Source organism: Cyrtonyx montezumae, unplaced genomic scaffold, assembly GCF_038088225.1.
Source record: "Cyrtonyx montezumae isolate F1298 unplaced genomic scaffold, pur_monq_1.0 scaffold_9, whole genome shotgun sequence".
In the NCBI taxonomy this organism is placed as follows: Eukaryota; Metazoa; Chordata; class Aves; order Galliformes; family Odontophoridae; genus Cyrtonyx; species Cyrtonyx montezumae.
This window is the reverse complement of record NW_027072100.1, coordinates 1,370,655-1,398,349: the sequence shown is the minus strand read 5'-3', so window position 1 is coordinate 1,398,349 and position 27,695 is coordinate 1,370,655. Positions and strand designations below refer to the sequence as shown.

General features: G+C 42.2%; 1 protein-coding gene across 6 annotated transcripts; it reads right to left on the bottom strand.

Moving 5' to 3' along the window:
* Positions 1–44: 44 nt before the first annotated feature.
* RBM39 (RNA binding motif protein 39) lies at positions 45–27,695 on the bottom strand. 6 transcript variants are annotated; one of them, XM_065754269.1, is made up of 17 exons: positions 27,398–27,695; positions 24,360–24,424; positions 22,492–22,541; positions 20,630–20,824; positions 15,404–15,469; positions 15,243–15,296; positions 13,983–14,100; positions 13,252–13,404; positions 12,617–12,754; positions 11,247–11,312; positions 10,204–10,408; positions 10,036–10,113; positions 4,643–4,675; positions 3,744–3,819; positions 3,475–3,580; positions 388–466; positions 45–291 (listed from the first exon to the last, which is right to left on the bottom strand). In XM_065754269.1, the coding sequence occupies exons 2-17, from the start codon at positions 24,408–24,410 to the stop codon at positions 191–193; spliced, it is 1,569 nt and encodes a 522-aa protein (XP_065610341.1). In that variant the 5' UTR covers positions 24,411–24,424; positions 27,398–27,695; the 3' UTR covers positions 45–190. The 6 variants fall into 6 exon arrangements, 5 of the variants coding, with proteins under 5 accessions (XP_065610341.1, XP_065610340.1, XP_065610342.1 ...); XM_065754268.1 differs by lacking the exon at positions 27,398–27,695 and having other exon boundaries at positions 24,360–24,954; XM_065754270.1 differs by lacking the exons at positions 15,404–15,469; positions 27,398–27,695 and having other exon boundaries at positions 24,360–24,953.

The window sequence follows — 27,695 nt, the reverse complement described above, 5'->3', positions numbered from 1 at the left end:
TATACAGTGGAAATGCTAGTTAGGGAGAATGAACACACTGCATCTCTGCTTACTTCATTTTATTTTTAAAGGTAGCAGGAAGTGTACACAAAATGACATTAAATCCTTTTTCCTTTAGTTTTATCTAAATAAAAGATAACTCAATCTTCCTCCAAAAAATAACTATGTACAAAACTGACTAAATCCATCTTCATCGTCGAACGGGGACCAGTAGCTGGGTGGCGGTCATGGAGTCCGGGAAAAGGCTGTGGTATGTTGGGAGGGGAACGTACGCCGCCGTGATCATTTTCCCTGGCAGGAGATTCAACGAATCCAGATCAGGTTTTGTTTACTTCCACAATTTAGGAACATACACGTTTCTACAAACAAGAAAACGCATCTCCTCACCTGCAAACCACCTCCCATGCAACGCGTTCACAGCTGCAATGGCAGCAGCAATCGAAGGACATTTCACGTACACGTTGCCCTGCAACACAAAGCGTCACTGCGTTACATCTCCGGCAGGAGCACTGCTGACACCTCCTCTGCACAGCTGCAATGGAAGCAGTCCCCCCCCGTGCTGCCACCAGCACGGAGCAGCAGGCTGCAGCTTGGTGCAACGTTGGTGGCCGCTCTCGTACTCGCTCAGTGGTTTCAGCAGGATTCCCTTTCCTAATTAAGATTTTGCAACCCAGACCAACGTGAGCCTGATGTATGGAGGCAGCAGGCAACTGCTTGCTTGCTCCCGATGCTGCCTGAAGTGTTATCCAGCAGCTCCCAATTACAACTCCACGTGAAACAGAAGCAGCACGCGGAGCGTGGCTGCCTTCCTGCAGACTGCCATCAGGAGGAAGCCCTGGGGAGCAGCACTGCTGAGCAGCACGTGGGGGTGCTGCAGGATGAACGGCTTCATGTGAGCCAGCAGTGCACACCTGCAGCCTGGAAGGCCACGGGTACTCTAGGCTGCATCTGAACGGGACGGGCAGCAGTGCAGGGAGGGAACTGACCCACTGTGCTCTGCCCTCGTGAGGCTCTACCTGCAGTACCGTGTCCAGGCTTGGTTCATGCAGCACAGGGAAGATGGAGGGCCACAGGAGGACACAAAGGCGCTCAGAGGGCTGAAGTGCCCCTGCTATGCAGGCTGCAAGAGCTGTGGGAGCTCCACCTGGAGGACAGGGCTGCAGGGAGCCCTCAGTACAGCCTTCCAATAGTTAAAGGGAGATTATAAACAGGAGGGAAATCAACGTTTTACATGGGTAGATGTAAGGGATAGGACAAGCAGGGATGGTTTTACCTGAAGGAGATTTAGATTATATGTCAGGGGGAAGAATTCCACGGAGAGGGTAATGAAGAGCTGGCACAGGTTGCCCAGAGGGGGGCTGGAACTCAATGACCCTTGAGGTGCCTCCCAACCCACTGCACGATTCCATGCAGTTCTGAACACTGCCACCACCTGAACTAGATGCACAAACTTCCAGTTTAATTTTCAAAAAGTCAAAGTAGGAAATCTCTGTGCCCAAGGACAGCAAGGACATCTAGCACTTCAAGGAAGGCTGATGCCCCAAGTATTGCTACGTGAACTCCAGAACAGCCCAAGATGGTCACTAACATGAATGACAGAGGTAACCTACCTTTGCTACAGATAATTGGAGTTTTCTATCTGGAAACTAAACGCTCAACTAGACTAAAGCAAAGTACCGCAATACTCACGTTCAAAAAAACCTCAAAACATACACAAGTCCACAATAACCTGTGTGCATCTTCAGAGCTACATACTGCCAGTAACTGCTGCATCATGTTATACTCAAGCAGAAACAGTTTTTACAGACCTACTAAAATGAATACAGACTTCCCTTCAGCAGCCTTCTCCAGCCCACACTCATTTTTCCCACTGTGGTATCATCACTCCTCCTCGGAAGGACAGCCTGAGCACAGGGCTCTAGCAGACCCCTTTGGGCAGAGGGAATCTGATGTTTACAGGCACTAAGGAACTCAGCCTTCCCCTGCATGTACATTTCAACTGCTTAAACCTCTAAATGGGACACAGCAATACAAAGCCTTCATTTCCTTGAAACACTACACCATAGACTGGAACAGCCAAGAGAAAAGTACATCTTCAGTGGGGATGAAGATCTCTTCGCCCACACCGATTATGTCTTCACTGCTGTTACTGACAGCACTCGGAGCCTGCAGGCCTGGCTGTGTGGGAAAGATCCCCAGAAGGACAGAGACCAGAAGTGAGGTAATGCAATGAGAATCTAAGCCCACAAAGCAGCACAGTCAAAGTCTATCAAATAAGGTATTTTTAAATACCAGTGGTTCATATCTCAGCCGTCCCTGTGCTAGCATGACAAAATGGATTTCACATAACACAGCTGTAAAAGAAAATTACAGCTCCCTTAAGAGTTAGCAAAAGGGAGCCAGTTTGCAGCTCCGTGTGCTCAGAATCTGTGTGATGTCAAAGGCTTAAAAAAAATATTAAGTCTGTTATAGTCTGTAACTATCATAGGTACAGTGTCCTATTATGGGAAGTTTTCTACACTCACCAGCCTAGCAGCTCAACACAGTTACCTGGAGATCAAAAATACTAGGAAAGACTGCATGCTGTCTCTTGTATTAGGCAGCAGCTCGTTTCTAAGACCTCAGCAACCCATGTGTGTCACAGCTGAAAAGAATCTTCTACAGAAGGAGCTCAATGGTAATGAAGGTCTGCGGAGTGCAAGTGCACCACCAGGGCCAAACACTCCCCTCGAAGCAGGAAGGGACAGCAGCAGAACCTTCAGCCTCTCACTGTGGGCAGAGCACTCTGAAAGCTCAGTGGTTGAAAATCAGAATGCGAGGAGTGCTTTAATGCAGTAGGTCAGTTAGGAGCTGTGGATTCCAGGAGTTCAAGAGTTCACTTCAGCAATTTGTACGTTAAGGACTGAGATACAGAGGGAGAGGTGATCAGTCTGGAGATTGCACAAAGTAAACACAGAAGAAAACTTTCACAGCTTTTTTGAAATGCAGGTGTTCAAGAATCCCTTGCTCTAAGAGGAATTACCCACAATTAACACTTTGTTATTAAGCTTTCAGCAGCAACTTCTCTTCAGCACAAGGGCAGACCCATCACTACCAGGCATGTTCCTCTGCAGATCTGAATGTCTGTGCTGAAGCTGAAGCCTGCATTCTGCAGCAGACGAGCCCGGCTCTCAGGAAACGTGCAGGTAAGGGAAATGCCAGAAGCCAAAAGTAACAGATTCTCCAGTCTGCAGGCTCACAGTAACTTCAACTGTGGGAATGTGTAAGGGCAGAGTGCAACACCAAGAAAAGTGATGACTCAAAGCAGAAGGGAGCTAAGTTCTGGAAAAGTTGCTAAGCACATTCAGGAAACTTAAATTCAGATTATTACACTCAGATGAGGGGAAAAAAAACCCACTTTTTGTAATGTTCTATCTAGTAGAAAGCAATAAAACTCCTGAAGCCTGTTCAGTGTGCCCCTGGAGCCAGGCGTACCTGAGCTGAGTTTTTGTCTACGTAGATGTGGATAACTCCTCCATGTTTGTTACATTCCTCAATCACATCATCTTTAATTTCTGTATCCCAGCCAGCTTCTTCTTCACTGCAGGGGCAGAAGAGGAACAGAACAGAGACAGAGATGTTATTACCCACAGTAAAACCCACTTCACATCCAATAATGAATGAAAACCCCATATAACCACTGTTCTAATTGGTTTCTCACATCATCAACAAATGCCAAAGTGAAACTATGACATATCACTTACGTTTGAGGATTAAACATGTTGGAAAGCTGGAAGCACTGTGTTGCAAGTGGTTGTACAGAAGCAGCCGCAGCCAGAACTGTTTCAATGGAAAAAACAATATTAAGTCTCAGAACCCTCTATGCACAGTTCCAATTTATATGTGGATCTGCCACTTATTCTCTATAAAAAACATTATCCAGCACTAACAGCAATAGTTCTAACTGAACAGAAGGCAAGAAAGCACAACTCTACAACAGCTATGATAAAAAAATATATTAAATTGACTGTTGTGGAAAACTGCACAGATTAACTACAACTGATATCAGAACAAGAACTCTACACCTTGATTGTGTGTCTTATAACATAAGTACTGTCCCACAGCTGTCCTTTCCAGGGCTGTACACTTCTGTTAATTTAGATGAAATAAAGATCAGTTTCTCTCTATGTATACATAATTAAGGAAGGCAAACTCAGCAACATAAAGACTAATCCAGAGACAGCAATCCCAAAGTGCTGATTCTCATCTGCATCTTCTAGTCCCTAACCTTAATGCAGGGAAAAACAAAACCAGACCTGAAGCCCCACTGCCCTGACCCATCCCTCGAGCTCCCCCAGGCCCATCTGGATGGGGCTGTGCACCCCAAGCTGCTGGGAGCCACGCAGCCCATAGCAGGGCTGGAGCAGTACAGTCCCTTCCCAAGCAGCCGTTTGTTAGTCAAACAATGAGGAAATGCCACAGAGATGGCCAAGCACTCAACACGCTCTGTTCCTTTCAGCCATTATTCAATGTGAAGTACAGTTCCTGCAGGTATCAGCACAGTCTCTCAGGCCATGGACAAACTCCACATTAAAGGCACTTCACTTAGACAACATCTGCAGCACACACTGTATTGGTGAGAAGTTATAAAACTCCAGGTTACCTTCACTCTGCTGAGAGAGTCTCGTTTGCAGATCTGAGGAGATACACACAGAAGTTAATTAGCACACTTGTGAATGTTACTGTACCCGTGCTGTACCTGCCAGACAGACTGCTGAGCTTGTGCAGACCCTGCTCAAGAAACTAGGCCTGCTCCCACTGCTTCTAAGTATAAATTTCCCTGCTTCCAGCTTGGATATTCTGTACTTGAAAGATATTCCATATAACCACATAGGTAAGCAAGAGTATTTCAAAGAGAAACAACACATTCAAAGGAAAGTGTGACGTGACCACATCCTTTAGTTTAATATATAGCTTTCACCTTGTCTGTACTGTGCTTCAACTCTTCAATATTTTCTTTCCCCATGAGAATATACAGCAATTCTTGCAGGCACTAAAAGTCTGCTATATTAACTGAAAGCATTTAAGCACACAGTCACCCAACCAAGTTCTGAAAGCAGTTATGTATTTCATTTCAAAGAAAATACAGTGGTATTTCACCTGTTATCTTTTCACACAAACATCACAGTGACATTACTTCAGTGTTCTTCCACTTCAAAACATTTTCAAGCATTCACAACATGTAATTTGTCAAGTAAGTACACCCGCTGTCCTGGTTTGAACAGGGACAGAAGAATGCAGACTTTCCAACCATTTGCAAAGTTATGACTCAAGCACTTGACTCAGCTTTAAAGTACTAATGAAAATCTTGGGAACACAGGAAACAGACTTCACACGCGTTTCAATTTCTTAATTCCCACCAACACAGGGAGCTAGAGGTTTGAAGTGAGTCATCATCACCACGTGCCTCTTTAGAAAGCTGTGGTGAGGTGACAGACTGCTTGGAAGTTGGGTGAAGTTGGCTGACAGTTGTCCATGTACTCTTTTCCCCTCTACACCCTCCTCCAGAGCGCTGGCAGACCAGCAGCAGGGCAGTTAGGTGAGTATTGCTGGCAGGAGCCCTGAAGAGGGCTCACTCCCAAGTGCCCTCCAAACGACTTCCACAGGAGAACATACACCAGGAAAACCCCAGCAGAACATGGGATTAACGGGAGAAAGCTCCAAAGACTGACCTACATTTAGCATGCTTCTCATCTGGCTTTTAGCAGGAAGGAATGCTCCACTCCGCTACCTGACAAACCGTGTAATGAGAATATGCCCTAGGGCAGTCTTGCCCAACAGAAACTCACTAGATCCACGTGGATGTGTCCAAATCTATAATCTCACCATCTTTTCTGGTGAAGAGATACTGGAACAGGCTGCCCAGTGAGGCTGTGGATCCCACTCCTGGTGAGGGGGGGGGACAGGTCAAGGCCAGGTTGGATAGGGCTGTCAGTGACCTGGTCTGGCAGAGGTGTCCCTGCCTATAGCAGCAGGTTGGAAGCAGATGATCTTAAGGGTCCCTTCCAACTCAAAGCATCCTATGATCCCATAAATAATTACCAAGTTACCACTGCTTTTTCAGTAAACAAATGAGTTTGAATAAAACGAAGGCAAATAAGCCTTCTCTTAGATCACTCTAGTTAGATGAGGACAGAGACTTTGCATCTCTGACAGAATTGCACTCACAAGTCTCTTCAGCAGAGCCCACCAAGCGTAGGCCAGCAGGATCCCTACAGACCTGTCCCCCAGACCACCTGCATACAATGTGACAGCTCCACAGTGAGCATTCAGTTCTGGCCAGAGCTCATGGCAAGATCTGCTCCATTTACAGAAGATCACCTGTCAATGTCTCGTGGCAACACATTTCATACATTAATTACCTACCATTTCAGAAATATACTCCTCCATCCATAAAATCTGCCATTAACTACGTTTTACTCTCCCTGTTGAGGACTGAAGGATGTTTTTTCTTACTTCTAAATCCATTTCATTTTCAAAATTCACTGTCACTCTGGGAAGGCTATTCCTCCTTATGTGCAGCTTTGAACAGCACGGAGACACTAAAGCTGTGACACCTGTCAAGTTAAACCCAGCTACTTGTTGAGTATGCTGTGTGTGAGACCTGCATGACTGTGGGCATGTTCAGTACAGATTCAGCAGAAATATGTTCGGGCACACATTGCTTGGATAAAGACAGCATGGTATTACTTGTTTCACTCTGAAACAGAGCCTGCTTTATGTGAATAAACACCAGCCAAACGTTTCCCAGTTTTCTGAAAGGGCATCTGCTGAAAGAGAATTCTGTCCCACAGAGCACATGAAGTGTTTTATAGCCTCCTAAACTCCAACTTTCAGACATAATTTACCTAGAGAACAAGAAATAGACAGCTGTAACTGTTTAGCTTCAATTCTTTTTCCTGCTGGAACATTCTCCATGACAGTAAGATCCAGGCTCTTGGGTCCCCCAAGAAGCAACTCTCCAGCTTCCCTGTCTCTAGCCTTGTTCCATGTCCTGCACACAGGCAAGCAGTTCTAGCCACTAATTCGCAGAGACAGAAACACAGCTGTCTTTTAAAAACTCACACTGACAGTTCATATTCACTCCCTGACTAAACCAGGGTTTTCCAACTCATGTGCTACTCCTCACTGTGTGGGGAGGAAAAGCCCCCCTTTCTGTGAATCATCCTCTTTTCAGATTCTGTTTCACGTACTATTTACTTCTTAGAAATTCCTTTTGGAAATTGATTACATTTCCAAATGACAGAAATAAAAAGTTCGAGGAGTTTCACTGTAACTGTATCTATCAAAGTCTTCTTGTCATCACAGACTGTTAATGCTCACGTGCAGTTTTTATGAAGTCATGCTATATTTTAATCATATTCTCCTATCTGCCTGTCTTTAGTGGGACTTTTAAATGAACAAACTGAAGTCAGAATAACAGGACTAGCAAACGTCCACATCAGTTTCTTCCTCTTTCCTTTTTTTTTTGAAGTGCAGGTAATTTAGAAGTAACATCCCAGCTATATATTGTATCACAGGCTTAAAATATTTACTGACAATACCAACCACTGTATCTCATTTCATGTACCTTATTCCTTCACTAGTTTGATGGGAGTGCCTCGTTACCCTGAACTGACAACATTCAGCTATTACTTTTACACCTTCATCTACCTTGTGATCCTTTTTAATCTATACTCCTTTCCACTTTCATATCACTTTCTTTTGAAACATCTCAAGTATTTTTTCATCCAACATCCTCAGCCCTGCTCCTTTTCTGTTCTCTTCAAGATCTGATAAATCTTTGTCTACACTTTTATTTATTCATTTTTACGAAGTCTATCTTAATCTGACTCTTGGTAGATAATTCTTATTGTATCATTTACTAAACTAACAGCTCTGTCTTCTTTATTACCTCATTATCTTTATTATCCTTCTCCTACCCTTCAGACTCTATGCTTATTCCTCATTTTTTGGAGGCAGTCAGCCAGTTCAGTGTGGAGCCCATTTTTAACAGGACTGTTTCTTCTTTCTGCAGAGTGCAGATCCAGTACAGCATCAGCTGTTTGGAACCGAAGGAACTTTTTAACTCCTGCCTGCTCATACACTCAAGCTACTTAGACCAGTTGACTTCATTTCCTTAATTCTTCTACCACCACTTTTGTAATCATAAGCCTTATCCTTCCATTTAAGCTTGAGCAACTCATGATCACTCAGTCAATGGTCAATTCTATTCTCATCCATAACATCTCCATTACTTACCAAAATGAGTTTAAAATAGCATCCCTTCTTCATGAGTCAGTGAGTGTTTGATGAAGAAATTTGTCGGATATCACATCCAGGAATATCTGGGCCCCACCATTATTACTAGCAATTCTTCTCCAATCTGTATCAGGGAAGTTAAAGTCTCCCACAATGACATAATTCCTGGTAGTAATTTTCTCTAACAAGAGTAAAGAGATCTTTAATCCATAACCAAATCTCACTTCGGGGACAGCTCATGACTCTAAAAAGCTTTATCCTTTTCCAAATTACTCAAACTGTACACATCTGCATTATTCCTTTTGCACAAAACAAGTGGAACACACAATGATACTCCTACCACCTTCATTTCTGCAATTGCTAAACATGTACATCATACAGAAACCTGTGCCCTGCCTCACAATTCACTCCTCCGCAGTTACGTCGTCTCACACTAATTCAATGCTATTCTAAAAATTTAGATGCCTTAAGAACTGTTTGGGGCAGACAGCTTCCTCAACCATTTCAGACACAGGAAAGAAACGGATTGCTGTTTCTTTAAATCATTTTTCTCATTTCTCACCAACTACATCTGCTTCCAAGCAAGGCTGCCACATTGCTATCACCCATGTTAAAGGTGATCTTACGTTACTGTTGTTTGCCTTCCTTCTATTCCTTGTCATCTGGTCTTTTTCACCTCTTTCTTCACCAGTATAAAGAACTTGTTCCCCAGTTCATAATTTTCTCTCACTTACCAGACTTCTTTCCTTCCATGACTAGGGATATAAGCTATTATATTTGGTTTTCAAAATAATCCACAGTTTCATACATTTGCTCTTTTCAAAAATGCACCTGAACTTCAGTAACATGTCTCAGGTGTACCCTAAGACTGCATTGCTTCTGTCACTCCACTGGAAGACAGAAATACACATGCATGTCTTCTTTCTCTGTTTCCTGACACTTGCTGCAAATTCCAGCAACTAGTTACTTGTGACATCCCTCAAGTCCTTCCTACTGCTACGAAGATTTGGCACCCTTTGTTTTAGTATTAGTAAAAAAAAAAAAAAAAAAGTCTCCTACAGAAGGTAACTGAAGCCCTCCTGACCACTTTGGTTTGAGTCTGCTACTGAACTAGCAGCAGGAGCAATCATATTCTCAGCCTCATACTCATTCTTTCAGAATAAAGTCTCAGTAACTCTTCCAACCAAGCACTCAAGATATAACCATTCATCAAGCAGCAGATACCTTGATGCACAGTGTCCTCCTCAACTAGACATGCACTGCATGATCCTAACTACTGCAGTGTCCTCCATGGAGCACTAGCAACCCTCTTGCTCCTGGCACAGCTGGCTTTTGTTTTGGCTGTTTTTTGTCTAGGGTTTTGTTTTTGTTTGTTTTCAGAAGGGACTCTGTAGAGGGTCAATTCTCTTCCAGTTACGAGGCTGCCACTTTTAACAGTCAATATTTACACTGCAGCAGAACATAAATGCTCACACTAGCAGTGGGAATGGTAAAGAGATGAAGGTTTGAAATTAATTAAATGAACTAGAACAATTCACCACAGGTAACACAAGGAGAAGCACATCCATCAAAGCTGACGCATACTGTCACTGTTTATTTGCCCATGGATTTGAGAATTTCCTCAATTTGTAAAAGCATGCTGTAGCGTTTATGTTCCCATCTTTAAAAAGATCAGAAAATGAATTTCAGCACCTTGCTCAAAATTATCAAGTATGATCAGTACTGTGGAGAAATAAGTAGATGATCATTTCTTACCTGCCACAGCCCCAAAGGCCAATGACCCACTCATCTGCAAAGCCTGCTGTGCAGCCGGGGGAATCTGCAAACCAGTACCTGAACAGGAAGCACACACACACACTAATTAACCCAACCTCTGCAGAACTCTGTATTTTTTACACATTTCCAATTTATCACCATACACACCCTCTGCAAGTCTTGCCATCAACTGAAGGCGACCAGTTGTTCCCAAATCAATTCCAGTTCGTTCCAACTCATCACTGTCCAAAAACGAGCTAGCACTGGAAGCATCAGTGCGCTCAGTCACATGTCCAACTTTCATCGGCCTGCCAGCCAGCTCAAATCCATTGAGTTGTTCCAAAGCCTTTTTGGCACACTCTGAGTCTGAGAACTGCAGGTGGGAAAAATACAAATTCAGAAATCCTGCCAACAATCTTTATTCATTACATATAATATCCATAGCTAAATAAACAGGAGAAACACTAAAATAACAACAGCTGCCAAGCAAATTAATGCGATTCATATTTTCCATTTTAAACACAAGCAAGGCAGAATATTTACTTTCTCATACATAGAGATATGCTGAAGCCAGACAACAGAGATACAACAGTCAGTGGAAATCATGGCAGTGGTCATCTTACAACACTTTCTAATAGCAACAGTCACTTTCATAATTTCTAACTGCCACATGTTTGTTGGCTACTCCTTGCAGATCATCTGCTTCAGGGTGCGTATCAAATTAAAAATTAAAGCATCAACTATGAAGTTTTCATTGGTCTCCAAGAGCCAGAAGTCTCAGCTGTGACACTTTCATTACAAACTGTCACATCAGTTAGGAAACCCAAGTTCATAAAATTACGTATTTGAGAGCCAAGATGAAAAGAAAGATGTTTTTAACCAAACATTTCAGCGTCTGGAATTTGACATCACAAAAAAAATCTCTAATCCCATCATTTTAATGACACTATGAGAAAGTCAGTCTTTGGAAGTACATCTGTCTGCAGATAATAACACTGCTGTACTAATACTGACCACCAAGTACGCTATTTCCATCTAAACACACTCATCATTTAATCACATCACCTACTGAGAACTGGCAGGACAAAAAAAGACCACTGCTGTGCATCCTGCAACATGACATTTCTAAGCAAGATTTGAGTAACCTGTACTGCTATGTGAGAAGGTTACACTCAAAGTTATCCAAGAAGTCTGATAATTTCTTCTCATACCGTAATAAAGCCATATCCTTTTGAGCGTCCAGTTTCACTATCCATCATCAGCTGAATGCTTTCAATCTAAAAAGAAGAACAAGCTTGTCAAACATTTTGGAACATAACAAAATATCAAATAAAATCACCTGTGTACAGCCCTGCCAAGTATACATGTATTAACGAGAAACCATGTTTTATTTTTTTTTTAACATGTAAGTTCTTAATTCTTTCCACATATAGCCATCAGCACAGAGGCAGCTAGGTACATCCTTTGATACAAGAACAGAAGCAGTAAACATCAAGGTCATGAAACAACATAGTCAGGGTGTCCATATGCTGAGGAAATCTGAGTTATGAAGAAAAGCAGTCTGCATGACTGGCCATGGGCTTTAAGATAAACACGCTTGTTTTCAATGTTATTGGTATATTGTAACTCCTAAAACTCTACAGTTACTGAATTTCAACACATGAGAGAGTCATCCATGAGCAATGGAATAGTGGTTGAAGAAAAAAGTAACGCAAAAAAAAAAAAAAAACCTGAATTAAGACTGTCAAAAAAAACTTCACAGCTATCTATGTAAATCTGTCTTATCTATACCAACCCTACTGCCTGACCCTGAGAAAACAACACAGCAGCCACGTGGATTACAATTTAACAAACTGCTGCAATGTTCCAGACTTCTGCACAACGTAATTAAAGGAACACGCACAGTAAATCTGAACAAAGTATGTAATACACAATGTTACAGAATATACAAAACAAGGCTACCATTCTAAAAAGGTATGAAAACCATCAATGGGCTTGATACAAAAAAAAATCTAAGCACTGTATTACACCTATTATCTTGTCCTTACCTAATAATGACAGACCCATAATGCAATAGTCAGCGTAGTGCTACAAAAATACTTAAAACTGGTGTAACGTGGAAAGCTCAGATTCAGTTTGCTCACTTCTGTAATTTTAAGGAAACATTATCATGCTGTGAACTGGAAGTCACTAAATCAAAGAGTAAAGATAGAAGCCTACATCACAGCAGTTGGGGACACACTGTAAACGTTAGCAATGCAACTTACAAATGAACAAATACTCAGAAGCAGATTATACCACTACAGATTCACAATCAACTGGCTAATTTTCGGTACTCAACGAACTCTCAAGCTATCTAACAAAGATCTGCCACTCAGAACCACTGGACTGTGTCTCCAGTCAAGGTTCTCATTAGTTCTCAAGTACTAACTCAGCACCTAAAGCCTTGTGGTACAGAAGGTAGGTACTCAGCAGTAGGAACATGAAAATGTTTGGCAGGTGGGACACTGAATTATTTCCAGAGGTCACTGAAACACTCAGATAAACCACGATACCACAACAGCATCAGATCAGAACTTACCCTGCCAAACGGCTCAAAAATTCCTCGAAGCATATCTTCAGTTATATTGAAGTGCAACGATCCCACATAAAGCCTCATAGGACCAGCACTGCCCTTCTGCAGATTGTTTGCCATTGCTGCTGCTCTGTTTTTCTCTGCCTATGGCCAGAAAAACAAAAAAATCAGCCAAGTTTTGGACAAATATAATAATGAAAAACCCTAAAATAAGCAGCATACTTCTACCACATTCAACTGTTTTATAACCTACATATTGTCCAGATAATCAAAACACAAATGCCAAGACCACGACAAGTACAAAGATATAACTCCCTTAAAACTTTAAGCTGAAGAACTTCATGGAAAATTCTGGCTCGTACCTGGTGAACTGTCACTGATTTTCTGCATGTGTTGGAGAACACAATATATACTATGATTTTTTTTTTAAGTCATTACTACTTTATTAACATCAGTTAAAAATGCATCTTTAATTTGCCTGCCAGCTACTGGGAAACGAGGCCTTTGTATGTTTAATTATCATTACTGTCAAGGCTTTTCCAGATGTTCAATAGTTAAACACTTTCAAACACTAACCTTTCCAGCAAGCTAACAGAGTCACCCATTAACCTGGTTAAAGGCTTGGTTTATCAAGTCCTTACCTGTGATGCTTGTACTATGATTGGTACGCCCAAGACTCTCTGTCCAGTCAGTCCTATTGCCAGAGGCACTGAACTAACATCAACAAATTCGACATAAGCAATTCCCTTTGAACGTCTGGAATTTCTATCAGAAATCATCCGCACATCACGAACCTGGAAGGCAAATACGGAGATATCAATGCAGACAGAGCCACAGCAGGAAAGAAGCTGATACAGTTTACTCTCAGACATATAACAAACAATTGCTGTCCAAATCAACAGCTTCATAATTACTCTGCAAATCCAGGGTGGCATCAAACTCTCTTAACAAACACATCCTGGAAGAAAGCCATAATCCAGAGTCAAATGCACTGTGCTCCAGGAAGATGGTCAACAGATACCTGCAGCACTGCAATGCCAGAACCCTGCAGCTCATTAAACTGCTAAAAAATGCCATTTCTTCAAAATTAACAGTAAGAATGAAATTAAAATTACATTTCAACTGGCGAAAGACTATCTGCAGGAGACCTGAAATACTAGTTGTTTGAATCAAAACTGCTTCCTCACATTTTGCATCTTACCACACACTGAACAATAAACTGATGAACTACTTTTCCACATTCATTGCCTTTAACTGTTCACGCCTCAGGACTGTCCTGAAAGACACCTCCTTACAATTCAGCAGAATACCAATCCTAAACTACAGTAATTTCAGAAAGAATTCAGATCACATTAACCTCCCTGTTACTCACCTTCCCTACTGTAGAGAAGAATTCTTCCAGGTCTCTTGGTCGAATTCTTGCAGCTAGCTGCATGCAGAATACTGTTCGAGCATCTCTCTCTTCAGGGGTAAGATTATCGATAGGTTCTCTGGAAAGAAGGATGTTAAAAAATATTCTGAATAGGATAACTAACTTTTGGAGTGCAAAAAACTTTAAATGTAAGCATTTTGAAATCTAATGGTGAAAAAATTACTGCTATATTAAAAAAAAGCAGGGGCCAAGAACTGGAGTGAATACCTAATATAACAGTATTTAACATGACTAAACATCCTGTTTTATCTTTAAACACTATCTCAGATGAGCTTTGCAAACTAAAAAGTTATATATAGCCAGTCACTTTGGAATCACTGCAGGCACTGCACAAACACTGACATCGACACCAACAGCTCCCAGCCCTCACTGCTTTACATTGCAGCTTGTTAATACTTCTCCCAAAAAAGCAAACCATAAATAGCAAATAATTACTGTCATCCCACACACTGGACCAGCGTTGATTTCAACTGAACAACAGCTGAAATCAGACAGTACTTCTGAAATGTTAAAGCTTCAACTAAAATAAGTACTAGAAAAAAAAAATCTGGCTTGCACTTGTGTACAGGATACAATTAGCATGCCACACAATTAGACTGAGCTTCCAGTATCATAATGCATTTATTTAGGTATACCTGTATTTTAAAAACTTCCTGAGAAAACAAGTTCAGTTAAATGATCCCAGTAATACTTCGCTTATAAGTAAAAAAAACATGCAAGATTACTCTCTAAATGAATGCAGATAATTTTAAACAAATCTCATTAGCAAGAATCTAAATACAAGTCCCTTAATTGAAAAGCTTAAGAATTGATAAGCGCTTTCTGGACTTCAAAGTCAGCTGTCTTCTCTACTAACAGGAAATAACAGCATTTCCACACTACTCCTCCATTCTGTATTTAGTAGGATTTAGTAGAAAAGCTTGATAAGTTAAATTAAACTAAATACAGAAACATGAACAGTAAAGCAAGATGTTTTGCAAACTGGTGTTATTTTCAATTGCACACTAAAAACCAGAGAAGGGGGAGGGTATGCGATGAGGAAAAAGCAACCATTTTTCAACATCCTCATTTAACAGGCTTTCTACATGATGAATTCCAGCACTGCAAAAAAGTGACTCTGCTGAAGAGTCGTCACACACTACTTCATCATTACACTTCTACCTTCAGTTGGGGAAAAAAAAAAAGCATAAAAATAGCTACCTAACAGGGCTCTTGTCTTTTCTGAAGGGACTTTTGCTTCTGGAACGCCGTCTGCTGTAAAGAGATAAGAACAAGGTTACCAAAAAAACTTCAGATATACTGGTCTTATTTTAAACAAAACCTATTAATGATGCAATAAAAAGTAGAGAAAACTCAGAAACCTTAATTTGATGCTGTGAGGCAGACCAATCTTCCCTCTGATGGCACTGTTGAATTTGGGACCAGAACTACGGCAAAAGCAAAGACAGACATTACTTACCAGAGCACCTCAATTTAAGACTTTGTCTGTACTCAGTTACACTGACAGCGCACACCCACCCTTGCACCTGACCCTGCCAACACTTTCCACCAGCAGTACCCATTGCATGCATAACCTGCACACAGCACCCAGAACCACCAGGCCCAGAACACATGCCCTGCTGAGCTTCATTAACATCACAACATGTGAACACACCAGACTCCCAAGGAAGAACTGAAGCCAGAGACAGCCAGATGCAGCACGTGTGTGCACAAATGTTCTGAACTATGGCTGTTGCCCCAGTCTTATTTATGCAACTGCCCACGTGCACATCCTACTGACAACTGCAGAGAAGTGCTTGGAACTCGGCCTGAGCTTTGAACAAAGCAGTGCAAGCAGGTCCCTGGTACAGCATCTTAAAAGTGAAAATGAGAACAACATGAGACTCAAGATGGCATGTAGAAACAAAAGTAGCTCTCTGTAGATACATGTGAGAGAAACACTGGGAAATTCACCACCGTTGTCTCAACTACAACCACTACAAAGTGCTACCAAGATGTAAATTAAGCTTCCTTTAAGTTCTTAAAGGACATCAAAACGCAGAACCATTTAAGCCAGTAGATAACCTTATATAGATACGCCACCATCTCTTGGCTGAACCTAATTTTAGCTCTCCAGGCTTCGCAGAGGCTGTTACAACAAATGGCAATCTGCCCATTCCTTCTGCAGTAAGGCAGCCCTCCTGCTAGTTCCTGAGGCAGAGTAACAGACTGTGATGTGAATAGTAAATTCCTACTACTGTGTTCTCCCTGCACTTCATCTCCTGGTAGGAACAAGGCAAGGAACGCTGCCTGTTAACCTCCTTCCTCTATATCCACTGAATATCAGAGGCATTGCTACACAGACTGAATGCCAGGGGATACTATCAGCACAAAACTGCTTCTGCTCTGGATATAAACTGACACCCTGAAAGATACAGCAGTCTGAAGACACTAAGTAGTCTTTCACCAAGACCACAGAGCCAGCCAGGTTATCCTGCTACTCAGGGAAGCAGCAATGCTGACAGCTAAGCTCAGCATTCACAGCATGGAGGAGGATTCCCATTCTAACCATGACATGACAGAGGGCTAAGCTCCAGAGCCATGCTGGCCAGGTTAAAGGAAAGGAAATATGGCCCTGAGCACCACTGGAAAGAAAGAACAAAAACAACAAATCAGATGGTTTAGAAATTATTTGTTACATAATATGCAATATGTTAAGCTGAGGTTATGCTGGACAACAATAACTGATTAAAAAAATCCTGCAATAAAATACTACTATCCTACTCAAGTTGGGTGAACTGCTGAGAACATCCATTCAAGGTCTCCAACAACCCCAAAATATACTGCCAAAAAGTGCATCTGGAAATGCTGGTACTGGTTTCAGAGAGTGGCATCTTATCAGAGGCAATTACCCAGCACCTTCACACATGCTGCCACAGAACACTGTAGTGTCCATATCAATTCATATACAACACTAACTACCCAAGATCCAGACTATTACACACCAGACCAACTGCCAGAGATGAAGCTTTCATAAGCTTTTAAGGAAATAAGTGTTCTCCCTATGATATCTTTGCTTACTAGTGAAAAAGAAAAAACCACAAACAACTGAGAAGGTAAACTGAGTTTTCAAATGCTGCATTCATAAGTTCATAAGTTCATAAGGTTGGAAAGGACCTATAAGATCATCTAGTCCAACCATCCTCCTATCACTATCTCTACCCAACTACTAAATTAAGTCCTTTAGCACCTCATCTAAACGCTTCTTGAACAGCACTAGGGATGGTGCCTCAACCACCTCCCTAGGCAGGCCATTCCAGTGCCTGACCACTCTTTCAGAAAAGAAATGCTTCCTCAGGTAAAAAAGAGGCAGAAAGCAGCAAATAATAATTTAGTGACAGAAGCATTGTGGTTCCCAGTTCAAACCTCTGCTTTTGGGTGGCATAGGGACAGTTAGAGCATCAGTAGGTCAGTCATGGAGCATGGCATGGAGCATGGGCATTACTTCTCAGAAAACAAAAAAAACATTAACCCTCCAATAATCCCTTGCTCATTTTCACTCTCAACAAGCAAGTAATGTTCCTTTGTTTCTGTAAGTCTTACACTAAGAAACCCACAAAGTGAAGACATAACAGAGTGAGGAATCTCAGAAGCTGCCTGAGGTGAGGTGATAGCTTGAGGGAACTTCTGAAGATCATTTTTTAACAGTAATCCTTGGTTGCATTTATTTGGATTTATTTATTTATTTTTGTAAATGGAGATCTGCATGTAAAGCTACAGATAAAGGGAATTCTCTTTCTTTCACCTGCCACTCTAAAAGCTCTTTGCAGTTGTTGTCCAGTCCCTGCTCTCATGTATGGAAGATCTGAGCAACAAGCAATTAATCTTTATGTCTGGATGTTACTAAGTCCTGCATAGAGCAAAGCACACATTTTACTAAATCTACATCACGCCACACAGTCCACAACAATAATGAGGTCAGAAATCAGCCTGAAAAAAAAAGAAAGAAGCTTTCACATCAGTTGTATCCAAGAGACCAACACAAGCCCCTCAGATGAGGCAAGCTTTGGCCAAAGTCCAAGAGAGTCAACATTCAGAGCACATGTAGGGACTCTTTTTTCCAGAAGCTTTGTCTAAGTTCTTGGCTCTAGAACAGTAAGTGTACAGTCTAAGTGAGTTCTACAGAACGTCAGGAGCAGCTGAGATGTGGTGGCCTGATGTCTAAGCAGGTATACTTGGTAGTTTATTTCACAAAGAAATCTTGTAATTATAAAATATTTAAGTGGCAAGTGAAAAGAAACTGAAAAAAGCTCCACAGACAAGCAGCAACGAAAGCTGAGCATACAATTTTTAGTCATTACATGTAATTTTTATCTCATGTTTAAGGACAGAAAACTTGGAAGACTGAAGAATTTGTTATTTCATACTCCTCGTTCTCTTCCTTCAGAATTATCTACATCACACAGACAACCTCTCCCCAGCATTGCAGATGCTGCTCCACGTCCACCAGCAGCAGACATAGCTCAATTTAAAAATCATTTAAAGAGGATAGAGAGTGGAAAATGACACAAACATGAAGCACTCTGAACTAGATGTAGCAGCTGAGTGCAACACTGCCTGCAGTAATGCTAACTCAGAACTGTCTCAACAGCCCCACAAGGTGAGATTCCAGATCCGTATTTTCTATCCAGCAGCAGATGTATCTCATTCTCAATCAGGAAATGTGAAGCTCATGGCACTGCTACTGAAGAATTCATCACCATATGGAAGCATTATTTTTGGTAGACCCAAAGGCACAGAAGGAAAGAAGGCTGGTGATACAGGAGGCTTTATCTCCAGAACAAATGACTTGCCTGCTACAAAAATCTTTAACTCAGAGGCTTAAGATAACCAGCATCCTTAACATAACCAGCTCCACTTGTTTCAAACAGCGGAGGTCTTCCTTTGTACCTTCTGATTAAGGAATTAGAATTTTGACATCATTTTACATCTGCTACTTCACCAGTATCACAACCTACAAGCAAGCTACAGCAAACTGCTGTCCTCTCCAGTCAGCGCCAAAAAAAAGCAAAAGCCTCCCACACAAACAGAGGATACAGAGACTCCCAGCCGATGAGATGAGCCACATCTCCAGGCAACACCACCACAAAGTGAGAGGACTAGCAGGTTCTACCTCTGAAAGGTAGAAGATCTGGATTAGGACTCCTGTGTTTATGAGGCAATCTGGAACAACAAGTGGTACTGACAAATTCCAGCCAGCTCCTGTGATCATACAGATGCCAAAGAGCTGTAGAAAACAAACCAATGTGCACTGTTGCAATCTTCATAGCTGAAGCCCTGAGCAGTTCTAAAAGGCCTTATACCAGACAAAGCAAAAGCAAGGCTGCTACACTCTGTTTACAAAGGACCAATGAAAGCACAAGAAATGCCAGACAGACCTCAGAGATATAGTTATGTCTGCAGTACAAAGACTGCCAACACCAAGGGGCTTAGCACGAAATGAGACCCTGAAACCTCCAGCATTTTTTGTCCACATTCCAAGAGCACCAAAATGAATGTATGCCCTGCAGCAGGACCCAGGCACCTAAAAAAAATGCAGTTTGCAGAGAACTGTACAAGCTTACAAAATATCAAAAAGGAAAGGGCACACTCGCAAAAATCTTGAGAGACTTCTGCAAAGCAAGTGACATTACTTGCTGCAAAGAGAAGGAAAAATATTAACACCTTTTTCAAGTGCTTGCTTCTGACATTACCTTGCATTCCAAGGTTTGGCAACAGCTGGGGTGAGGCCTGGACCAAACCACACACAAAAAGCAGCTGCAGGTAACTGATGAAAGCCAAGCACACAGCCTAGCTCTCGCTGCTTCTCTGCTTCATTGAGGGCAATAAAAGATGATGGGAGGAACACAGAGCAGGGCAGGATCATACAACAGCAGTAACTTTAAGCAAATGCCACCAGTGAAAAAAACAGCAACTGAGAAGCCAAAGCCAACTCCAAGGAACTACCCACAGCAGAAGTCCTATCAAGCTATCAAACATAGACACTGAAGTCTTTATTTCCAAATAAGTTTGAGTAAAGGAAAGGCAAGCACACAGCACATGGCTACTACTAAAACTAAGCACTTCCACGTTTGGATGCATAAAACAGTCTTGGAGTAAACATTCAAGAGCAGCAATGCAGTAAAAATTTTCAGCTACTCAAGCAAAGGGTTTTATCAGTCTGCAATGTAAGTCACAGACTGTTTGGCTGTTTTTTAAAATACTTAATCCCTCAGGTTCACATACTGAAGCATTTAGGACAAGCAAAAACCTTGCTCTACAGTTTATAGTTCCTTAATCACCTTTGTATTCCTTCTCCAGTTAGCTTCACACATTCTTTCCCTTGTTTTTGCTTCCTTGCATTGTGTAAGAAGGAAAACTAGCAAGAGGAACGTGGCACATTACTGTCTTTTTTTTTTAAATCCATACTTACTGATACCATCTTCACTCCAAACCTCTCACTCCCTTTTCTAAGATGATTAACAATGAACGCAGACAGCAGGCAGACAAACTTTAAGTTTTCACATCACACACGGAAGCACGCATGCAGCATGACATAAATAACCTACTAGGGACTTCTATAGCGGCCTCTGAATCTGCGATCTCTGCTCCTGGAACGGCTGCGTCTGCGTTCCTTGCTTCTGCTCCGCTTCCTTTCCCGGCTTCTGCTCTTTTTTCTTTCCCGATCTCGGCTCCGCTTGCGGTCCTTGCTTCTGCTCCTCTTTCTGTCATGGCTTCGACTTCGGCTCTTGCTCTTTTTTCTCCTGAGAAGACAAAAAACGCAAGTTTGATTACACATGCAGCTCAGGGTCATCGCTTTCATTTTTTATTCACATTCCAACACTCCTCCAATTTGATGTTACAAGCATTAATGTGAGAAGTTCCTATCTGTATTTTTGTAGAACGGGAGGGTAAGCATCAAGAATCATCTTTTAAAATTCATGATCAGCAAGTTAAACTGCTCCAAAGCACTTTTTTTTACAATTTAATTTTGTAAACATCAAAGCATGCTCTCAGAGTAACAGGACTGGAGAAAAAAATACTTCCTACATTAGAAATAACACATAATAAACATAGTTTAGTACTTGATGTGCTGTCTTTAAAATATTTCAAATACACCATCAAGGCACTAAGAATAATGTTTTATTTTTCAAGCCAAGTAATACATATAAAAATAGAAAGGAATAGGAAAATTTGAGGAAAAGGAGGACTGTTTTCTCCTGGTACTGCCTCCACTTTTAACACTAAAAGTTATGCTTCCACTTTCAATGCCCAGCTACTACTTCCAGTCCTTGCTAAGCCACTTCCCTTTCCTTTCCAAGACCTGTGGCTCTTGTGGTTTGGGTCAAACCTTGAAGTCAATTACATCCCAGGTTTGGACACAGTAATACAGGTGGAGCCTCACAAAGGCAGAGCAGAGGGGGACAATCCTCTCCCTTACCCTGCTGCTCCCCAGCTCTGCTGATGAACCCCAAGGTGCTGTTGGGCCTTCTGGGCTGCAGGAGCACACTGCTGGCTCATGCTCCACTTTTCATCTACCAGAACCCCCCAGGTCCTTCTCCACAGCAGCACCAGGCCATAGTATATTCAAATATATGAATATTTTATTTTTACTGAAACTGAAGTGAGAGGCCAGAAACAATTCTGAAATTCAGGAAGCACTCTTTTTCTGTCTCAGTTTTAATTTGGGATCTAGCCATTAGTACAGAAGATGCTTTTTTTTTTTTGCAAATAAATAAATAAAGCTTCAGAGCTGAATATTGTAAGCATCTGATTTTGATGGTGTTTTAAGATCAGAGTATTTATTACGAGCATAATGTTCACAATGCACATTCGATGGGGGTAAACAGACCCTTGAAGTTAGGCTCAGACTAGGTAAGAACTTCAGCAATGTTTCCTGAGGATGGTGTGCTTACAATCTGTTTATTGAAGTTTTAATGTAATTTTAGAAGTTGTTATTTAAAACAACGGCTGTTACACAAAAGCACCAAAACACTCTGTTGAGAACATGAGTAGTGGTGAAAATATTGGGATTGAAAAGGGGAGGGAAGTTGAAGTGGAGCCCAATGCCAAAACTTTTCAAGAAAGCAATCCCATCTTGATCTGTTTGTACTGCTCTAAGTTGCTTAAATTTTCACACAAGAAAACTAAATGAACAGCTAACAAAACAAAAAGAGACAAATCGTGCAGAACCTATTAAGTCTGTATTTTTTATCTGATGCTAAAACAAACGTTTCCACAAATTTGAAGGTATTGCTGACAAGGATGTAACTACATTTGTAAAAAAGAAAAAAAGAAAACTTCATAAATTTCTGCAACTGTGAACATCAAGCCTTTCCAATTTATTGCCCTTGACACTCATGATGTGCATCTCAGATCATACAGAACCAGCCCCCCACAACCCCATGCAGAGCACTCAGAAGACACTTACTTCTTGCTGCGTTCTTCATGACCATTGGCACTGCTCAATTTGTTCTCATCCTAAGCAGGGTTGATAGAAGAACATCGTGAGGACGAAGCGGAAACATTTCAAGTGGTCAAAGGGTAATGGGAATAGGAATAAGAAAATACAAAACAAAAATTTTAATACTAAATTACTTATTTAGAATTTAATATGGAAAGCTTTAGATAATTTAAGTAGGCATGTTTAACCACTTTGCTGCTTAAATTTAGGTCATACAATTATGAAATACAAAACTTACATAATTTAAAAGTGTATATTAAATTGTAGATACTTCCTTACATGGTTTAGAGAGTAAGTTATCCTGTAGAATTCAGCACTCAAGTGGTTAAATGTTATTTCTATAAAATGTAAGAGGAAGTTTCAGGTTTGTGTGCCCCTCAGATCAGCACCAAGGCTATATCTCTGCCTAAGCCCCAGTGGCTGTGCTAGCAGCCAGCCACTATCCATCTCCTGTGACCGATGCCATTCCCGAGATCTTCGCTCATTTTCGATGAAGGGTTGTAAGAGCTTGATGCCACCTCTGTCACACATCTCGCCCTGAAGCAAACAGGGATTCACACTGCTTTAGTAACGTCGACTCCCAAGAAAGTCATCAATAATCCACCAGTCCAGCCTAAACATTCCCTATTTCCATACCTGTTTACATGGAAAATATCCATGTTAAACCAGGACACAAGAATTTTAACATAACAATTTACAATTTTCTCTTCAAGATTTTATGTAACTACTAAATATTACATAAGCTAAATATACAACTTAAAACTTACAATGCTCATCCAAAATTCATGACATGGTTGTAATTAACACTGCAGAACAGACTAACAATAGCTGCTATATAATTTATATACTTGCTTTACAATTTACTCACATGGGTTACATCAGAAGTACAATTGCTAAACAACTTAAGCTTTAGATACATTACTTGTGAAACCAGTGCTAAAGCATGCATGATGTTAACACTTCACCACCACTTGGTGAAAAACAAAAAAAGACAGTATTCATTTGCTGCTGGTTTAGGCAAAAGACATCACTACAGTCATTGATAAAAATTTTGCATCAGAATTGACATTTCTTAATTGAACAACTAGGACAGAGGAATACAGGAGATCTTTTTAGAATGACACCGCAGACTGTGATACTGTCTTTTACTTGCTAAGAACGGCCTACTCAGGGATCCAAGAATTTAGGTGAATTCGTTCACTCAGCAACTGATTTCCACCTGCTCTGTTAAAAGATTAACCACCACCAGCCTTCTGCATTAAGTCTCACTCTTCTTGCACTGAGCAGACTGTTCAAATATTTACTTGCCATGGGACTGGTGAAAAGGTTATTCTTGGAACCCTGCTGTTTTCCCAAACCACTGCATTCACCTTGTTGCTATACCAAACTGGACCTGGCAATTTTAGGAGAGATTTCTTGTTTTGGGGTGTTTTGTTGGTTTTTTTTGGTAGTTTTTGGGTGGTTTTTTTTGTTTGTTTGTTTTTCTTTTTTTTTTTAACCTAGGGGACCACGGTACAGCGATACGTCACTCAATTACTACCTTATGATTGACAGTTCACACTGGAATCAAAGGTGAATTCATGGGAGTAGAGGTGAGATATCGTTAGGCAAGTCTACAAAGAGAGATAGATGGGCATTTATTCATCACGCTGAAGTGAAACTACTGCACAATATAATTACATTAACAGCACATATTTACTTGCAAGTTACATGTAATGCATCTCCAATAAGACAAATCATGAGGGCTCCAGGGATGTTAGTTTACAGTTCAGCAGTAGTTTCATGAATAATGCTAAATTAAGGTAAACAGAACCTCACTGGCACATTTTTCTCACCTTCTTATAAGGAGCTTCAAGCATTGCTTCTATATCAATATCATCAGCCATTTTTTTCAGGACACCTGAAAGAAAAAAACAAAATCCAGCTGAGAGGGAATCTGTGCTAAGCTTTTGCTTAAGAGGTCATTACTGCATCAACTACAATTCACACATCATCCTCTCAGAAGCTATTTCCAACAGGACTGGAATGAAGCTCAGCCAGTGAGCTGGTAAAGAATGTGACACAAAGCAGCAATCAATTACAGCTGAGAACAACACAAATGCTACCAGACAATTAGCAAGCAGAAACCCCTGAGGTATTCCCAGCTATTTCTTTCACAACAAAGAGGACAGCTCATTAATGATGCAGCGACACAGGTCTAGTGGCCATCTTGAGAAATACTAGTGCTTGACTAAAGGCTTACCTGAGACCAAACATTCAGGAAAACCTGTCTGCAGACACCCTGCATTTGCCACTATCACATTTATTAGCCTGAAGACTTGGACTACCTTGAAGAAACAACTTCCTGCGTAGCACAGGCCATTTATGATTCCAGCATTAAGAAAAGCATGCACCAGATCCATTCCATCTGGACCTTCAAGTCAGAGGAATGAAAGCAAGAAGCTGTATTATACCCTACAATACCAGTCAAAGACTATTTTTCAACTTCAACACCTCGTTGTGTCATTTTGTGTTTAAAAAAACTCCAAATCTTCCTGACATTTGAATTCCTTTGCCTTTGCAGGTCCACTATTAAAGAGTATCTCAAAATTCAGTGTTGAGCAGAGACTCAACTTCCCTAAAAGCCAAGAGGTTCTTTCTTTTATTTTGTAGAACTCAAAAAGGCAAGGCCTCTAGATTTGAGTCAGACAGCCCTAGATTGAGGATTTACCTCTACATATGCCATGAATTCCTTTTACCAAAATAATTCTTGCACTGTAGTTGTAGGCACTATTGTACAAGAACTGCACTCTCCAGACACTTTCCAATCCTAATTAAATCACTCCAAATTTTCATAATTCTTTAAACTGTTTGCTCATAATCTCTTAACTGAGATTACTGTACCAGAGCTTCACCAACTTTAAGAACGGAGTCTCTCTTCCCCATTAGTACATCCAAAAGTAAAACAAACCTTTAGCAGTGTGGGAACACTGGAAGTTTACACTCAGTTGCTTAATGTCAAGTGTTGTCTCCGTTCTGGATGCCTACTACAACAGTCAAGGCACACTAACCTCATTTCCCAGTTATTGCCTCTGGGGCTACAGCGTTACCACAAACACAGCCATCCTTAGTTACTATGTAATGGCTATATACTTTTAATCAGAGTATTTACATGTAGATAAATACAAGTCATGTAGACACAGGCATACAACAAAACTTACTGCTACTCTGTCAATAGGAGCAGCACAATTAAGCACCAGGTCAAAACCTGCTTTCAACAAGGAACAATTCAACAAGTGGCAACTTCCACCCACCACTGCTTTTCCGACTGTGCTTTCAGCAGACAGAACACATCCTCTATAGCTAGGGCAGGATCCTTCACACCGAAGAACAGAGACAGCCCAATCATGAGCCACACAGGCAAGCACCTCAGGAATGACGATTGCTGCACTGACACAAATAGGTGTAAAAGCAAGCAACAATCCTATGGTAGGTTAAAAAAAAGGCCTTATCAAAGCATTCTGACACATAACTTACTGTCCCAAAGGAAAAAAAGCCACATGCTGTGTTCTAAACAAAACAAAAAAGCATTTATAGAAAAGGCTTTTCATTAAACAAAGACACTCCTTGTGATCCTGAGCCACAGCTAGCAGGCGACACAGAAGGAAGCGTTGCTCCACGTCAGCCCTCTACTCCTGCTCCTCCCTGGGCCGTGTGCTGTTGGCCACTGCCACAGGCAGCACACGGAGCTAAAGGGACCTTTGGCCGCTGCTCATGCCATTGTAAACTTTGTGACCAACGTACTACTGGTATCACACCACACTTTCAACAAAGTACCTTCTCTTTTTGTAACACACAGATCTACTGACTTTGTAGTTGCTGATAAAAATCAAGATACATGTATTTATTTTTCCAGTAAAAATCACAAGTAAGAATCCAATAGGTTTAAATGAGTAACAGATTTTAAAATCGTAACAGATTTCCAAACATCTGTTATTGAACACTAAAAAAAATATATATATGGTTGTTTTTTTTTTTTTTAAGGAAAACTTCGTATGCTTGACATCACCAGAGAAATTAAAAAAAAAAACAGAAAAGGAATGAATACCACTTGAGACTTTCCCAGTCAACAGGAAACCTAAAAAAAACCCGAGAGATTTACTACTGCTGACTTTATCAGTATTTTGCAACGTAAATCCATCCCTCCCTGCTGGTTTGTAACACGTAAAAAACGATTAAAATATCAATACCATCCTCCTTTTGGTAACAAGAGGCATCGACAAACGTTACACAGAGAGCTTCACCGCCCGGGCTGCGAGCACAACTTTGGCCGCAACTGTGCCTTTGCTGTCCCGATTCGCACCCCGGCAATGCGAACGCAAAACAAGTTCGGGTCCTAAGCAACGCTGCCACAATGCTTAACCCCGCCCCACTGCCCCGGGGCCGAGAACCATCCGGGCCTCAGGGCCGCCCTCAGCTACCGGCCCCGCGCGTCAACAGCCCGGGGGCCGCTCCCCACGGGCGGCGGGGCCGGGCCGTTCCGCACAGCGCCATCGTGGGGGGACTCGAGGAGGGACAACGCGGCGGCGGGGACGGCCAGACCCGCCCGCTACGTGGCCGCGGGAGCGGCCAAACCCGCACGGCCGGGCCGAGGTGGGAGGGGGGGGGGGAGGCAGGCCGGGAACCGCCGGTGCCCAAAGAACGCGGGTCTAACTCCGCGGGGTAAACCGCCGGCAGGGCCCGAGAGCGCGGCACGGGGCCGTGTGCCGGAGCGAGGAGACCGTGATACCCCGACGGGGACGTGCCCGGGCCGATGGGCGGAACGGGCCCCGGCACCCCGCGGGTCAGGCCGCGGCTCGCCCAGTACGGGGCCCGGTGGCAGCGCGGCAGTTACCTGCGCCGCGGGCAGCTGCTATCCTCGTTCAGGTGTCTGAGGCCCGGCGATAGCTCTCGGCTCCGGCGCTGGGTGCGTTGACGGTGGGGGATGGGCCCAAGGGCTCGGCAGCCCCCTCCAAGAGGCTAAAAGGCAGCTGGATGGCGCCGCTCGGCCGGCCGCAGGGCGGCAGGCGGCGAAGAACAGCACGATCGTGGCGAGCAGTCCCTGGACCCGGGCTGGGCCCCGGTTGTAGCCGCGGCTGCTGCTCCCTGAAATGGCGCCCGTCGCGTCTCGCTGCTCGGAGGCTCCGCACACG

Coding starts and splice junctions, on each gene's coding strand:
- RBM39 (XM_065754269.1), bottom strand. CDS start 24,410: ATGGCTGATGATATTGATATAGAAGCAATGCTTGAAGCTCCTTATAAG. Junction 3,820..4,642: donor ACTCTCTCAGCAGAGTGAAG/GTAACCTGGAGT, acceptor CCATTGAAACAG/TTCTGGCTGCGGCTGCTTCT. Junction 3,581..3,743: donor AACATGTTTAATCCTCAAAC/GTAAGTGATATG, acceptor CTGCCCCTGCAG/TGAAGAAGAAGCTGGCTGGG.